At 47.2% G+C, this 17,757-nt stretch overlaps 1 protein-coding gene across 1 annotated transcript in view; it reads left to right on the plus strand.

Annotated features, from left to right (window-relative positions):
• The window catches only part of LOC309364391 (von Willebrand factor A domain-containing protein 7-like), a 35,605-nt gene that overhangs the window by 17,108 nt on the left and 740 nt on the right, over positions 1-17,757 (plus strand). The window contains exons 10-16 of the mRNA XM_081901573.1: positions 4,672-4,950; positions 6,437-6,652; positions 8,358-8,530; positions 10,873-10,987; positions 12,460-12,664; positions 13,940-14,021; positions 14,915-15,138. Coding sequence (XP_081757699.1) covers positions 4,672-4,950; positions 6,437-6,652; positions 8,358-8,530; positions 10,873-10,987; positions 12,460-12,664; positions 13,940-14,021; positions 14,915-15,138 — 1,294 coding nt within the window. The remainder of the gene's footprint in view (positions 1-4,671; positions 4,951-6,436; positions 6,653-8,357; positions 8,531-10,872; positions 10,988-12,459; positions 12,665-13,939; positions 14,022-14,914; positions 15,139-17,757) is intronic.

The raw sequence follows: 17,757 nt of genomic DNA on the forward strand, positions 1-17,757 counted from the left end.
CAGCTACTGCAAACCAAAATAAACTAAAAACTAAAGATTAATGGATTATTCTAGACTGCATGAGTGTTACAGTTTCTTATGCAGCCATCTTATCTCTACACAGATAGCACTCAGACTCCCACAGAGTCAGGCTGGAGCGGAAGAAGCAGTGAGCAGATTCCTCCCCCTGCCTTCTGAAAACATCATGAGGTTCTCACAATGGGAGGGGTGAAATATCCACAATAGGAACAGAAAATGGGGGAGAAAATGAGGTGGCCTGTGGCCCAACAGCCATGTTAGTGAACTGGGGACGACTCCTTTGTAATCAGCCCACAAAAGTTAGGTGAAGGGAGCCCTGACCATTAGGCCCAGTCGTGCTGACTCTGGGGTTGCGGCGCTCATTTCACTTTATTGGCCGAGGGAGCTGGCGTACAGCTTCCGGGTCATGTGGCCAGCATGACTAAGCCACTTCTGGCGAACCAGAGCAGTGCATGGAAACGCCGTTTACCTTCCCGTCGGAGAGGTACCTATTTATCTACTTGCACTTTGACGTGCTTTCGAACTGCTAGGTCGGCAGGAGCAGAGACGAGCAACGGGAGCTCAACCCATCGCGGGGATTCGAACCGCCGACCTTCTGATCAGCAAGCCCTAGGCTCTGTGGTTTAACCCAAAGTTACTGCTCTTTAAAGGGGTGGTGCTCATCCCAGATAGGCTGGTGAAAGGGCAGGACAGGAGGGGTGTTTTTCTCTTCCTTTGTAGCCAGCACTGAAACCAACTGGGCAGGTGGAAGAAGATTGGAGAGATCTGCCCCTCCTTCATCTTCCCACTGACTTGCCTGCATGGAATTCCTAGTCTGTAATGGCTATGGGGAAATTTGTTCAATACAAGACCATCTGTGTGATCCAATCCCATGCTGCCTCCGTAATATATGAAGCGTGGATAAGGCAGGGGCATGTTGAAGATGTTGTTCTTTTTTCCTATCGCAGGGAACCTGTGGCCCTGCAGAACTTGCTCGACTCCAGCTCCCAGCAGCTTCAGCCAGCAGGGACAATGATCAGGATTGATGGGAGCTGCAGAGCAGCAACATCTGGAGGGCCACAGTTTTCCCAGCCATGCTAGAGCAACCAAAGTGAGCATGTCCTCCAAGTGAGCCAGGGCTTCATATATAGAAATATGTGGAAGCAGCCTTATGCAGAGTCAGGTCACTGGTCCACCTGACTCAGGTGTGTCACTGACTGAGAGCAGCTTTCCAGGACTTCCAGAGGAGCCCTGCCTGGACATCCCAGGGACTGAATTTTAGGCTTTTCGCATGCAAAGCATGCATGTTCTGTTTTGTTTTCTGGTCCTTTTGCAATACAGTGTGTTATGTACTGAGTTGGCGTTCGATTCCAAGTATATTTCACAGTGGAACCTTGGTTCTCGAACGACCTAGCTGACAAACAAATTGGCTTCCGAACACCAGAAGCCTGGAAGTAAGTGCTCTGGTTTGCAAACATTTTTCAGAAGCCAAACATCCGATGTGGTTGTCGGCTCATGTTTCAGGGGCACCTGCGCCAATCGGAAGCCACACCTTGGTTTTTGAATGTTTTGGAAGTCAAACGGACTTCTGGAACAGATTACACATTCAAGAACCAATGAACCACTGTATTGTGCCAGAGCTGCCAATTGTTTCTGTCATTGTTGTTGCCTGGTTTATCATTATGGTTTGTTTGTATCTTGGACCACTTCCATATACCTGCTTTTTTGCTTTTTTGGGGTGGGAGGGATGCCTGCTAGTTCAGAATTGTTATGTACTGAGTTGAATAGGATCCAAACTGCAGCAGTCTGATTGGTCCTAGAACAATAGGCTCCAAAAGGCAGCAGTCTGATTGGTCCTAGAACAATAGGATTCAGAATGCAGCAGTCTGATTGGTCCTAGAACAATGCAGCAGGATGATTGGTTAGCAGGAACCACCCAATCATGCTCCAGATAGAAGTGAATCCACAACCTGATTGGCTTACAGTAGAATTCCGGAATTAGCCAATCATGTGCAGCCCATTGTTCAAATAATGTATATAAAGCAGATACTTGAGGGGACTTTCATTCATTCCTCCTCACCACTATGAGCTGAATAAAGAGCATGAAATCACTTTGCGACTCTGAGTATATTTCAAGAATCTTAAGTGGATTTGATGCTATGGTGCCAAATAATAATAATAATAATAGACTGCTTGCAGTAAGGAATGTGGGAGCATCCCAAGTTGTCTGGATGTGAGCCTGGATGTCTTTTTATATTGTCTTGTTTTCTGTTGCATTGGCCGCCATCTAGAGGATTATTGCTTGAAGTGACTGATATATAGTGTCATGCTCATGCACAATGCAATCTGAACGCTGAGATTTAAGGAGTTCCACAGCATAATCTGGGTTGGTTTCCTTTGAATGAGGCTAATTGGGATTGTTTGTGTGGCTTGTTTGCTTCTTTACACATATACGCAGGCTGAGCATATAATGCAAAGGTTCACTGCACTCACATAACAACAGATCCTGCGCTCCCATTAGGTTTCTAGTAAAGGTAAAGGTACCCCTGACAATTAGGTCCAGTCGTGGACGACTCTGGGGTTGTGCGCTCATCTTGCTTTAAAGGCCGAGGGAGCCAGCGTTTGTCGGCAGACAGCTTCCGGGTCATGTGGCCAGCAGGACTAAACCGATTCTGGCGAACCAGAGCAGCGCACAGAAATGCTGTTTACCTTCCCACAAGAGCGATACCTATTTATCTACCGGCACTGCGTGCTTTCAAACTGCTAGGTTGGCAGGAGCTGGGACCGAACAATGGGAGCTCACCCCATCGCAGGGATTGGAACTGCTGACCTTCCGATCAGCAAGCCCAAGGCTCTGTGGTTTAGACCACAGTGCCACCTGCATCCCATTTCTTTTGTTGTTTAGTCATTTAGTCATGTCCTACTCTTCATGACCCCATGGACCAGAGCATCCCAGGCACTCCTGTCTTCCACTGCCACCCACACTTTGGTCAAACTCATGCTGGTAGCTTCGAGAACACTGTCCAACCATCTCGTCCTCTGTCGTCCCCTTCTCTTTGTGCCCTCCATCTTTCCCAACATCAAGGTCTTTTCCAGGGAGTCTTCTCTTCTCATGAGGTGGCCAAAGTATTGGAGCCTCAGCTTTAGGATCTGTCCTTCCAGTGAGCACTCAGGGCTAATTTCCTTAAGAATGGATAGGTTTCATCTTCTTGCAGTCCATGGGACTCTCAAGAGTCTCCTCCAGCACCATAATTCAAAAATCAATTCTTCTGCGATCAGCCTTCTTTATGGTCCAGCTCTCACTTCCATACATCACTACTGGGAAAACCATAGCTTTAACTATAAGGCTTCGTTGGACAGCCACTTTGCTTTCTTGCATTTATCCCATTTCTAGGGTGCTACAAATGAAGTCTTATGTCTCTTTCCAGACTCAGTGCCAGGAATCCCTGTCTGTTGCCCTTTTTTGTGCCCACACAGACATCTCAGTGATATGCCCTCCCACAGGGGAGGGCAAAGGAAGGGAAAGCCTGCCCCCTTCCAGAACGATCCCCAACTATTTGCTCTGGTGACAACAGATCTCCTGAACCTGACCATCTTTTCAGTTGTGCAATAGCCCATCCTTGCAGCCAAGGAGAATCTGCTGGACTCATGAGGTCACAAGAGCTGTGCTGCTGGGTCATGCAGATGGCCCATCTAGGGTAGCATCCTGCTCTCACACTGACCAGATGCCTATGGGAAGCACACAAGCAACAGGACCTTTATTACCTATTGTGATTCCCAGCAGCTGGCATTCAGACACATATTGCCTCCAACAAAGGGGGCAGTACATAGCAATCATGACAATCAGTCGGGGTCCAATTGGTTTGACTTTCTTTAGCGGCCTCTTTCTACAACCAGTGTCACAAAATTTGGGCAGGACCTTTGGGAGATCATTCAGAACCAGACCCATCTTATATTGTGTAATTATTATAAGCAACTGCTGCCAAAAGCTGTGGTTTGCCTTTCCTGCTTGTGGGATGTGAAACACAAGAGCAGTCAAGTACAAGATTCCTAGAGTGAACATGTTTACACATGGGGAGCAGGTAAACTTCCTGTTTCCTGCTGGGCTGGGACAGACTTCCTCTGCATGTGACTAGAGGTGGGCATGGCCTCACCTGTGCAGGTAACGACAAAAGCACAGGGCAGGGCAGCCATCTATCTCTTTGATTACATGCATTGAAGAAGCAACATCTGCTTAGCCAAAGATGCTCTCTTGGCCTCCAGCCAAGAGAGAACAAAGGAATTGTCTCCTTATGAGATAGTTTCCAGGTATATGTTACTTTTCTAAGATAAGTCTGCCTTCTGGGATCTGATTGTGAACAGAATGTGCGTGAGTAAACTCTTTTTATACTTTTACAGGAGACTGTGTCATGTCTTATCTTTTCTGAGGGAATAAGGGGGAAATACCAGAACAGTTATTATAGAGGCTTTAGCGAGCCTGAGCAAACGCATCCGCTGTGAGTTTAAAAAGGGGAATGTTACTCTGGTAAATTATGAACTTGTTTACACAAGTTGGAAAAGCTATAATCAAACGATATATCCTCTCCTGCATCCCTGAACATTCCCACACTGTTGTGAACAGAGAAAGGGAGGAGGCCAGGTTTCAAGACAAAACTCCATCCTTCTTCTCCACAGGTGCTGCTGAAGAGGCTTCCAGGAGAAGTTATGCTAACATCTATGAACAACTAGCTGCATATTCCGGAGGCTTCTATGTGAAGACCACCAAAGGTGAACTCGGCCGGGTCTTGGGCATCATGGAGCTGTCTCTGAATGCTGCCCCTGTCAAAGTGGTCCATAAGCAATTGGATGGATCTCAGCTCTCTTTCCCTGTGGATGAGACCCTCACAGAAATCACTGTCTCCGTCAAGAGCTTAAGCGCCTCAGGATTCACCGTTTTTCTACTGCAGCCTTCAGGTACAATTTGTTATAATGCAGAGGATGAAGCAGAGAGCTTTCCTGCAGGTGTATAACTGGGGGCAGGGGCTAGAATTCTGATTCCCGTGTAAGTCACCATCCTCTACATCAGGGATGGGGAACATTTTACAGCCGGAGGGTTGCCCTTCTAAGCCACTGTCATAAGCAAGCCAGCAGTAAATCACACCAGGCAAGTTAGAGTTAACTCTTTATTAGCAAAAACAGGAGTGTCAGGCCTAGTGAGCATAGCAACTCACCTCCGGTAGGTCTTGCCCCCCAAGAAGCAATCAGAGACTGCGCCTGCAAGTCACCAATCTCTCCTCTGCTCTTTTCATGCCTCTCCTGGGTCTGGGAGACCAGTGGGGAGGGGAGTTTGTTGCAGCAGGATGGGGAGACACCTGTGCCTCTTCCCCAGCCAGACTCATCTCTGCCTCTCTGCCTTCCTCCTCTCCTGCTTCAGTTTCTGCCTCTGATGCTGGGCTTCTCTCTGCCACAGACTCTCCCAGCTCACCAATCCCTGTTACTTTCTCAGCATCCGACACCGCCTCTTCCTAATCTTCTCCCTCTGAACCACTCATCATGGTCCCACCACCTCTCCCCGGGCTCTGAGCCTTCTTCTCTTGGGGGTTCCCTGACTGGTCCTTCCCAACATTCTTCTGTGTCCAACTAGTCTGTGACAGCCACATAGCTGTCGACTGTTCCTTATTTGGCGGGAAAGTCCCGTATCCCAGCTCCGTGTTCCACTGCTGTCCCTTATTGATGATGTCCCTTAAATTTCCCGGGTTTCAAAGGAAGCAGCTCCTCTCCCTCCCTCCCGGCCAGGGAGGAGGGAGGCTCCAACTGTGTTGCTTGGCTGCGTTGTTCACCCAATAAGGAGTCTAAGAACGACTGGGGGGTGGAGCTTGCATGCCTTGTGCCGATCAAGTTGGCCACGTTGCCTGCGGACTCACCTTTGCTCAGCGCTTCCCAGTGGAGAGGTGACGGTGGTTTTCCTTGCTGCATCCCCTTTGCCAGGTTGCTGCGCTGTGGGAACCACCGCTTGAGGCTTCGTTTGGCTGCTGGCTGGGCTTTCTGCCTTTGGCTCGGAGGGGCTTAGAAGTTGAACATACTTGTGCTTGGAAAATCCCTTATTTTGACTGCTGATCCCTTATTTTTGAGGCTTCTGGTCCCATATTTTCAAAACTGTAAGTTGACAGCTATGGACAGCAACCTTCAAAGGCCTACAAAACAATAGTGTGTGGAGCAATGAGTGGAAATGTTACCTACAGCAGCCTAGTCAATCATACACGCCTCCCTATCTTCCAACCAGACCAGCAAGGGACATCATCACAATTCAAGGACATTGCACAAACACTCAAGGCAGGTGCAAAGCAGGGGCAGTGAGGGGTGTTGTCTGAAGAGAAGGGAGTGGCTGGAGAGAGCTCTGAGGGTCAGGCATCTCTCCATCTCCTGCAGCCTTGTCTGTCTTGGTGTCATCCTGTGGCAGGTGTCTCGCCGTCCACTCACACAGTGATCAACACAGCCAGCCACAAGATTGTGAAGGTGTCCCCCATCCCTGAGCGGGGCATGTGGACCATGACTGTGTCTCCCAGGGGCTCCTACGAGGTGGAAATCGGAGGCAAGAGCTTGCTTGACTTTTCCTACCAGATTATGCAGAAGCAGAAAGAGTATGTGCTTCCGGTCCAGGGAAAACCTGTGGAAGGTACGTTTTGCGGGATTTGAAGCAGCCACACCGAGGGCAGGAGTATCTGATGTTGTTGTTTTTTAAGACTTAAAAAAGCACCTATCCTTTTCCAAGAGTTGTACAGAGAATTACTGAATGTATTTTCTCTCAAAATACAGTGGTACCTCGGGTTAAATACTTAATTCGTTCCAGAGGTCCGTTCTTAACCTGAAACTGTTCTTAACCCGAAGCACCACTTTAGCTAATGGGGCCTTCTGCTGCCGCTGCGCCGCTGGAGCACGATTTCTGTTCTCATCCTGAAGCAAAGTTCTTAGCCTGAGGTAATATTTCTAGGTTAGCGGAGTCTGTAACCTGAAGTGTATGTAGCCTGAAGCGTATGTAACCCGAGGTACCACTGTATACATTTTGATAATGCATTGGAGCCAATCAAGAATCCTGCAAACTAGCTTCAGATCTACACTTTAGTGTTGGGAAAACGCCTGGGGGTTCCTGCAAGCCCCCCCGAACTCCGAGCATCCTCCGATGTGCGCAGCACTGGAAAGGGTATGTCCCTTCTTCTCCAGGGTGCTCCAGCGACATAAATCAAATGATTTATGCACACATCATAGATCTAATCTACTATTTATTTACACACTATATACAGACAAAGGCGTAATAGCGCCCGTTCTCTCCAGCTCCGAGAGAACAAAACAGACAGAAATAAACGCAAAAGTACTGTGAAACGGTCCCCGCAGCGGAAGAGATAAGATGTTCCTCCTTTCCCAGACTTGTCCCAGACAGGCATGTGATTTACAACAATCTCATCTGCAGCACCGGCTGCATGAAATACTAACATTTAGTCCAAAAGATGCAGATGGTCATCATTTGCTAGATACCGCAGGAGGGGAGAGCTGCTGTTGTGGTCAGGTTCTGTTTGCAAGCTTCCGATGGGCCTCTGGTTAGCCACTGTGAGAACTGTACAGTGGAGCAGGTGGGCCCTTAGCCTGATCCAGGAAGGCTGTTCCTGTGTACTTCACATTGGACAAAGGTCAAATTCCTTAATCATCCCTGGTTTGGCACAAGGGCCTTTCCCATCACCTACAACCAGAGGTCCTTCCAACTGAAGATACCAGGGATGAATCCTTCTGTATTCGAGGCAGAACATCTACCACTGAGCTGTGGCCTTTTCTGCTCTCATTCAGTTGGCAAAAGCTTCTGAGCCTGATCACCTGCTATCTTGGTCTTACTCGCCACAGGTGACCAGCCAAGTGGGTAGTCTAAAATCTCTGCTGTTGCTGCACAGGAAACTACAACAGAGATGAGGTACAAACCAACCACACATTATATCCAGTAAAGAAAATTCTGCTTTCCAGACTGTGAAAAATACAGTGGTACCTCAGGTTACAGACACTCCAGGTTACAGATTCTGCTAACCCAGAAATAGTACCTCAGGTTAAGAACTTTACCTCAGGATGAGAACGGAAATTGTACAGCGGCAACAGGAGGCCCCATTAGCTAAAGTGGTACCTCAGGTTAAGAACAGTTTCAGGTTAAGAACGGACCTCCGGAACAAATTAAGTTCTTAACCCAAGGTACCACTGTACCCCAATTAGCTCAGGATGCAACCATAAGTCCCAAGAGGGGAAACCCAGGAACTCAGTGGGGACATTGCATTGATAGCGGAGGAAGAAAGACCAGAGGATCTCCAGTGAAACTAAACTGACTTTCTGCATTTTTGTTGCAGGCTCAAATTACACTGTGTCCCTGAGGCTGATGGAAGATACTAAAGGTGCTAGGATCCAGCGCCTGGTTCCTATCTCTGGATCAGGGAAGCCCATAGATTCCATCTCTTTGAAACAAGCCTTTGATGCCCTTGAAAGCCCCTGGGCAATTGCCCCTGTTTCCTTAGATAACCCAGTAAGTTCTCTCTCCCATGTTTTTAGCTAAAGAAGAGATGGGGAAATCTCCAGCCCAGGGTCTGATCACAGCCCTCCAGGCCTGAAGTGCGTTGCCAAGGCAACACTGCTACAGACACTGACAGGAGCGCTGACTTGGGCTCCAGGTTATGGGCGCCCAATGGTGCCCATGATGTAACATGACATCATGACATCGTGACACCATGACGTCGGGTTGCATCGGCAGCATAGCAGAGCTTCCAGGGCCTCATTTCCAATACCTCTGACACGACTTCCAGTTTCTACCACATTCGGAGGGTCTCAGATATCACTTCTGAGACATTGAAAGCCCAGTATACCTGAAGGAGCGTCTCCACCCCCATCGTTCTGCCCGGACGGTGAGGTCCAGCGCCGAGGGCCTTCTGGCAGTTCCCTCATTGCGAGAAGCAAAGCTACAGGGAACCAGGCAGAGGGCCTTCTCGGTAGTGGCACCCGCCCTGTGGAACGCCTTCCCATCAGATGCCAAAGCGATAAACAACTACCTGACATTCAGAAGACATCTTAAGGCAACCCTGTTCAGGGAAGTTTTTAATGTGTGACATTTTAGTGTATTTTTTGTCTCTGTGGAAGCCGTCCAGAGTGGCTGGGGAAACCCAGCCAGATGGGCGGGGTACAAATAATAAATTAATATTATTATAAATTATTATATTGCCAGGTCTCGGAGGCCATGTCCCAGGCCTTGCAAGACCTCCAACGTGACTTCCGGTTTCTATCAGAAGTCGTGTTCCGAGGCTTTGCAGGGCTTCGGACGTCATCTGGGAGGTTGTGTCGGGGTCTGACACGACTTCCAGTAGAAACTGGAATTCGTGTTGGAGTCCCGCATTGTGGGCACCCATCCCCCAAAAAATTCTGGGTGCTCCCTAGAGCTGGCGCCTATGGGCACTGAAATTTGACAGTTGGAAGGTTCAGTTCTTGGCAACCCTGAAATCATTAGCTGTGAGGATATGTGAGTGTCTTGAAATGTTTTTAGATGTCTTTGAGACAAGGTGGTGTAGTGGTTAAAGCGTTGGGCTAGGACCTGGGAGACCAGGGTTCATGATCCCTGCTCAGCTGTGAAACTCATTGGGTGACCTGGAGCATTCTCTCTCAACCTAATTTACCTCACAGGGTTGTTGTGAGGGTAAAATAGGATAGGTGATTGATTTACTTTTTCTTATTTATTTTCTGCCATTTCCTGCTCTGGGCTTCCTTGGAAGTAAGGGCAGGACAGAAATGTAACAGACGGATAAATACATGAACTAGCCTGCTACCCTCAGGTGCAGTGCAGGACACTTTTCGGTGGCCCGTGTTGAAGTAAGTTTTATCTGCCAATCTGTTGGGCTTTTCTATATGGAGGGAGTCACCATCTTGCCCTTTGCCTCAAGAAGCAAAACGTATTGGGCCACCCCTTCCTGGAGCCCAATCCGTTCCGTTACTGAGAGGGAGTGGGGGCCAAGGAGAAGCAGTTGCCCCTTCTCCTTGCTCCTGACACTTGCTCACTTTAGAAGTTCCCAGGCCGCAGCAGGTTCAGACTATGGCAACATGACAACAGGCCTTTTCTGTGGTGGCCCCCTGACTGTTGAATGCTCTCCCCAGAGAGCCTTGCCTGGCACCTTCATTACATGTCTTCAGGCACCAGGCAAAAACATTCCTCTTTACCCAGGCCTTTGGCCATTAAACAATCTATGGCCTGTTAAAGCTGAGGGGATGGTTGTTATTATAAATATTTTATAATTATGCTGTCTGTTATTATGTTTTATTATTGATGCTCCATAAAACGGGTTCTTTTTAAAATATTTTGCTTACGATTTTCAGGTTTATACATTTCAATAATTGCACAGCCATTTTAACATTTCAGAACTTGACTTTCTTCCCCCTCTTTCTGCGGTTCCTTAAATTTATTTTTTAATATTTTCTGCATATCCAACTTAATTTGTTCATTTATTCATCTCCTGTAAATACATACTCTTATAAAACCAAAGGTTATTATTTTGCCAATGTCCTTAACTGCTTACAACTTGTTTGCAAATATTCAATAAACCATTTCCGTTCTATAAAAATGGGTTCTATAATGTTGCACACCTCCCTGGGATCTTTTGATAAAGGGCGGTATATAAATTGAAATCATCATCATCATCAGAGTAAAGCAGGAATGGGAGAACCCTCCAGATGCTACCGGACTACAACTCCCATCAGCCCCAGCCAACATGGCTCCAAAGTCAAGGGTGAGGCGAGATGTAGTCGAATAACTTCTGGAAGGCCACAGATTCCACAGCTGTGCTGTAACAGATCCATAGCAATTGTTCTTTCTCCATTATCTTTTAGACTACCCTGCTGACTGTGGAAGGCCTGTCTCCAGGGAACCTTCCCTTTTCACGAGTCACCAGTTATCCCATCAGCACAGAGTCCGTCCAGATTGTGCCCCTGCCAAACCAAGAGAGTGAGTGTGGTTCTCTCCCCCTTTCCCATTGCAATGGAATAATAATAATAATAATAATAATAATAATAATAATAATAATAATAAATTTTATTTATATCCTGCCCTCCCCAGCCGAAGCTGGGCTCAGGGCGGCTAACAACAATCAAAATAGTCCAACATTCTAAAAACATTCATTATAAAATTAATTAAAATCAAATTAATGGCAACCATCAAGCAAAATTCTGTGCAGATTGCCAGAGGAGGGGGTCAGGCTGCGGCCTGACCAAAGGCCTGGTGGAACAGCTCTGTCTTGCAGGCCCTGCGGAAAGATGTCAAGTCCCACAGGGCCCTAGTCTCTTGTGACAGAGCATTCCACCAGATTGGAGCCGCGGCCGAGAAAGCCCTGGCTCTAGTTGAGGCCAGCCTAACCTCTCTGTGGCCTGGGATCTTTAGGATGTTTTTATTTGCAGACCGTAAATTTCTCTGTGGGACATACCAGGAGAGGCGGTCCCGTAGGTACGAGGGTCCTAGGCCGTATAAGGCTTTAAATGTTAAAACCAGCACCTTAAACCTGATCCTGTACTCCACCGGGAGCCAGTGTAGCTGGTATAGTACCGGATGAATATGATCTCGCAGCAAAGACCCCATAAGGAGTCTCGCCACGGCATTCTGCACCCGCTGGAGTTTCTGGGTCAGTCAACAAGCCAGCAGCAGATAGAATGTGGTAACGCTGGAGAAGCATCACAGGACCTATAATAAAGCAGAATAGATCCAAGGCAATCTGCAACATGCACACACCTCAGGTGCTTCCTCGCTGCTACCAATAGCGGTGGTGTTTCCTTGCTGCTACCACCATCCAAAAGCTGATAGCTGTCTACATTACTATTGCAGATATTAATATTGCACAGCTTTGAAGCAGGAGGATGCATAAAAACTGACTTCTCTTTGAATAAAAATGGTCCAGGCCCATAAATATGATTCAGAAGCTTTACTAGACAGAACTTGCTTCAAAACAAACAAAAGAACAAATAACGATAAATTCAGATTAGTCGTATAATATCATGTGCACGTCCAGCATAGTTTCCACCTTCTTAAAAAAATGAAATAATTCCAAACAGACCTAAAACCAGAGGTCTGTCTCTCACCACACAGACTCCATTAGCCCGGAGCTGTTTTCTCTTCAGGAGACCACATCCTTTGTTCCCTGTGGCTTCCAGAGAAAAACTCAATGGCCAACTCCCCAAAGTGGAGATTTGCAACTGAATACCTCTCTCACATGATCTAAAGTTAAACACCAAGCGAGAGCTAACAGAGAACACCAACAGTTAAGTATTAACCCATCTAGGCTCTCAGAGAGCTCTTCTTAGCTTCAATATTGCCCAATGGAATTTTCCAGTTAAACCTTCAGCAATATACATACAGGCATTTTCCATTTCAATGTGAGTTACACCAATATACTTAACAATTGCGAACATTTCTTCCTTTGTCTCCAGATGCAATGTTGCCTGGTGAGAGCCTGGAGGTCTCTGCCCTGGTGGTGAACAGTGGGCAAGCAGCTTCATTCTCTTTTGAAGTCTGGGATGACCAGGGTCTCCTGAGCAGCTTTACACCACCCAAAAAATTCCTAAACCCAGGAGAGAGCACCCTACTCAACGCAACCTTCACAGCAGCTTTAGGGAGTGACAGCTTTACCTCCAGGTAGGATGGCATTGCCCAAGTGCTAGGAATGAGAGTCTTGAGCGGTCTGGGAGATGATAGGAGTGGACGTCTGGAGTGAGGAGAGGAGGTGTCAGGTTTTGAGAGTTCTCTGGGTAGGTAGCAGCCCTCGGAAGACTTGGAATTACTGTACTTGGTACCGATTATAAGCTGCCTTATACTATGGTTGCCATATATCAAAGTGAAAATCCGGACACAAAAGTTGTTGAGCTTGCTTGGGGGGGGCAAGTTGTTGCCGTTTTTATGAATATGTCTTGCTCCAGGAGGTTACCATTGAAACTGCTGTTGAAAGGGAGGAGGGAAAGCTCTATTTTAGCAGTGGTTGCAGTGGACCCCCCCTTTTTTATTGATAGTCTGTCCCAGTGCTGTTCTTTGAACCTCTGAAAACCACAGGTACAACGATCAGTGCAGGGCTGCACATCATTTTGAACCTCTGAAAACCAGCAGCCTGGGGCTGTTTGCAAAAGGGCTTTCAAACAGCCCTGCACTGCACTTTGAAGTCCCAGCAATCGGTGCTTCAAAGCACAGCATCACCTGAACAGCACAATTACATCAAGTGATAGGTGGGAGACCCCACCCACCTGTCAAATTTGGCCCACCAGGGTGGGGAGATAAGGAGATAAGGCCCACCAGCCAGAAAAGGTTTGCCAACCCTTATCTAGATGAATATTGTCTACGCCAGGGGTTCCCAAACTGGCCTGTGGATCACAAGTTGCTTCATTCAGCTGTTCCGTGGAACATCCACATTAAATATACATATTGATTTCTAATTGTGTTCTTAATGCTTCTTTTCTTTCTAACATTGTATTTTATTGTATTACAATATAAAAAATAAAATGAGCAATAGAAATACAATGAAAAAGCATCTAGCACTTCCCATTTCAATTGCTACAGGAGGCAGAAAAATCCTTAAGTGGTCCACCAACATCATCACAATTTTAAAGCGGTAAAATGTACAGAAATGTTCTGGGAGCCACTAGTCTACATTAAAGCTCTTGAAGGTTTCAGACAGTGGACATTCACAGCCCTAAGAAGGGGGAGCAGAGGAAGATGGTACCAAGAGTCCAATGTTTTCTGAGCAAAGAATTAGGAACTGGTGGATCCAGATGACATACTAGTAGATGCGATGATGCAGCACAGCTAAGCTGGATTGTTGAGGGCAACAAAGTATAGATGCTAGACTGTCCCTTCTCATTTATACCTCCCCACCCCCACCCCTGGATATACACAGTCCATAATCACTGGGTGTTCTTTCAGCACTGCAACGTTCACAGCTCAAAGCTCGGCCGCTCAAAACTACTTGAAACTGCCCATCACGGTCGTTCCTGAAACTGCCCTGGTGAGTTTTCACTCCACATTGATTTTTCATGGCCACTGCTAATATCCATATACTGAATCCCAACTGAAGGGACACTCCGTTAATCACTGTGCCATCAGTTTATTCTTAACTTTATCTGTTCATTCTCTACCAGGCCCCGTTTATGGTTTATCTGAACTCTATCACACAATTCTTGGCTCAGAAAAGTATTTAATGTATATTTGACGATGAGGTATGTTTAGAAATGAATGCATTGAGATAAAATATAGATGAACACCTATGTATTTCAGGACAAATTTCCATTGTTGTTTGGAAAACCCTTCATGTGGAAATTGGGCTTGGCAGATTGATGAATGAACAGCATGTGAAACTGACAAAAATGGACTGAGTCTCTAGCTCAGGGTTGCCAATGTAGTGCCCTTCTGATTTTGTGGACTACAATTCCCATCACCCACAGCCAGCATGGCCAATAGTGAGGAGTTATGGGAGCTGAAGTCCAAAATATCTGGAGAGTACCATGCTGGATAAAATTAAGCACCTGCCCTAGTTAATGGTGGCATTTACTGGTGGATAAAGGTAAAGGGACCCCTGACCATTAGGTCCAGTCATGACTGACTCTGGGGTTGCGGCGCTTATCTCGCTTTATTGGCCAAGGGAGCTGGCGTACAGCTTCCGGGTCATCCCATTTACCTTCCCGCTGGAGCGGTACCTATTTATCTACTTGCACTTTGACGTGCTTTTGAACTGCTAGGTTGGCAGGAGCAGGGACCAAACAACGGGAGCTCACCCTGTCATGGGGATTCGAACTGCCGACCTTCTGACTGGCAAGCCCTAGGCTCTGTGGTTTAACCCGCGTCCCTTACTGGTGGATACTCTTTGGTATTTACCAACCAACATGTTCTCTACCCAAACAGGAAACAGACCAGATCTCACCAAACCACGTCCTCCTAGATTTTAACATGCCTTGTGCAGGTGGCATTCAGCACAGACCTACCTGCTCTCAGCTCACCTGGTACATGAGCTTTGCTGCTAAGGATGCTCAAAGTGCTGTCACTGTCCGTGCCACACCAGGGGGATCTCAACTATCTTGCAACCCACAGAGGGCTGGTGGCAGCAAGGAGGTCATTTGTCACTATCGGTATGTATGTCCACGGGGCTCCTCCTGATGACCTGTTAATACAGCATTTCCCATCCTGATTCACTTTGATGTTAGATTATTGAGCCTTTACATATTTGCGTCGAAGGAGGAGGCCCCATTCCTGTTCTCTGAGGATAAAGGTAAAGGGTAAAGGGACCCCTGACCATTAGGTCCAGTCGTGGCCGTCTCTGGGATTGTGGCGTTCATCTCGCTTTATTGGCCAAGGGAGCCAGCGTACAGCTTCCAGGTCATGTGGCCAGCATGACTAAGCCGCTTCTGGTGAACCAGAGCAGCGCACGGAAACGCCGTTTGCCTTCCCGCTGGAGCGGTACCTATTTATCTACTTGCACTTTGATGTGCTTTCAAACTGCTAGGTGGGTAGGAGCTGGGACCGAGCAACGGGAGCTCACCCCGTCGTGGGGATTCAAACCGCCAACCTTCTGATCGGCAAGTCCTAGGCTCTATGGTTTAACCCACAGTGATACCTTCAGTTTATTTCCTACACAGATAACCCCCAAATGAAGGCGAAGGGGGGGGGGACCAAGCAAGCCACTTGCAGAACGTTTTATGTGAAAAATCTCTTCTGCTTATGTAGTGTCAGAGAGCACACACCTAAAGCAGGGTCCTAGAGACCAGGGAGTGATGCTCTGGTCCTCCTACTAACAGGGCTGATGGTGAGGAACAGGGACAGAAGACAACTGGATTTGAGGTCCCGGCACTCCAGACTGTAATCAGGTGGTCTCCTTAACCAATTACACACCAGTGTCTTAAAAGACAGGGCCTTTTAAGTGTTGACTGCCTGCTAATGGAATGCCCTCCCCTGAAGAGGTCGCCTGGCTCCAGCATTGCCAGCCTTTAGGTGCCAGGTACAAACAGGCTTTTGGATCTCAATTTAAGCATGAAGTGGTGTGAAACTGGCCTCATTCGGTGTTTGCTTTTTAGTGGAGAGAGACTCAAGGCTCACCCACACTTAACGCTTGCCCCATGATTTCTAGCCACGAGTCTGAGAGGTTGTTCTCTCGTCCCCCCACTTTCCCCCAGGAAAACCTGCCGTTTACTGCTGAATCGGAACAAACGTCAGTCGGGTTTTCTGTGGAGAAACAGAAGAGTGGCTGAGCATTCCATTCATTCTTTTTCAATTTTATTATTCTCAGAATTTATTCTGTGTTGCAGATTTTAAGCATTTGGGGAACTTGTTCTGCATTTTAGCATTTTCTAAGTTGCTTTGGGATATTTTGTAAAAAGCAATGAATGGATGATAATAATAATAATAATAATAATAATAATAATAATAATAATAATAATAATAGACTTTACCCCTGAAGGAACACTCTTCCGTAGTCTCCCAAGACAGACAGATGCGAACAACAAACCAGCGGCCTCAGTTTGTTCTCCTGGGAAACTACCAGAGGTTCAACCCATGACAGGAACAACTACTGGCCATGATTCCCATCATATGTGAACACAACAAAATCAGCACAGAAGACAATCTACATACACAGTTTTTTTCTTAGGTTGTCAGATGTTGAGGAAGTGCAACAGATCTCTAGCTGTCCAACAGCCCCCTCTAGAGCTTAATTTGGGGAAACTGAACAGCAATGATACATACAGTATCTGGTTACAAACTTAATTCGTTCCAGAGGTCCATTCTTAACCTGAAACCATTCTTAACCTTAACTTTAGCTAATGAGGCCTCCCGCTGCCACCACACCTCCAGCGTGCAATTTCTGTTCCCATCCTGAGGTAAAGTTCTTAACCCGAGGTACTACTTCCAGGTCAGCGGAGTCTATAACCCGAGGTGTTTGTAATCCAAGGTACCACTGTAGTGAGAATTGTTCTGTTATCCCCAAAGCTTGTTGGGAGAGGGGTGAGATTTTCTCCCTCCAGTTGTTTCCAGGGCTCCAACCTCTTATTTCCCCCCCATGCATAGAGAGAGCCAGTGTGGTGTAGTGGTTAAGAGCGGTGCACTCGTAATCTGGGGAACCGGGTTCGCTTCCCCGCTCCTCCACATGCAGCTGCTGGGTGACCTTGGGCCAGTCACACTTCTCTGAAGTCTCTCAGCCCCACTCACCTCACAGAGTGTTTGGTGTGGGGGAAGAAGGGAAAGGAGAATGTTAGCCGCTTTGAGACTCCTTTGGGTAGTGATAAAGTGGGATATCAAATCCAAACTCCTCCTCTTCTATCAATTCACTTCCATACACACACCAGAAACAGTCGCAGAGTGTATACAGCTATCACATTCCTCCCACAATCACAAATTTTCCTCCCAACCCATGTAAACGGACGGTTTTTTGGGGGGGAGGGGGTGCTTTCAAAGCTAAATGCAGCTGTGCAGCTGTAGATTGAAAAGCAAGGGTTCAACCCGCCCCCCAAAATAGAGATGGTCCAGGCAGAGGACAGAAGGGAGGCTCAAACTCCCCCCCCCCATTCACTCCCTCACACCCAAGACTAGAGAGAGGGGAGGGAGAGGAGGGTGTCCAATTGGTTCTGCAGAAGAGTAAGAATAGCTTGAGACTGGTTCACATGGAAATCCAGTGAAAGAACAAAGTGTTCAGTAAAAAATAAATAAACCAAAAGAAGTCATCATAAAAGTAACCAGATGCCCCTGCTGCAAACTAA

This window comes from Podarcis melisellensis (genome assembly GCF_964234715.1).
Source record: "Podarcis melisellensis genome assembly, chromosome: 2".
Lineage (NCBI taxonomy): Eukaryota > Metazoa > Chordata > Lepidosauria > Squamata > Lacertidae > Podarcis > Podarcis melisellensis.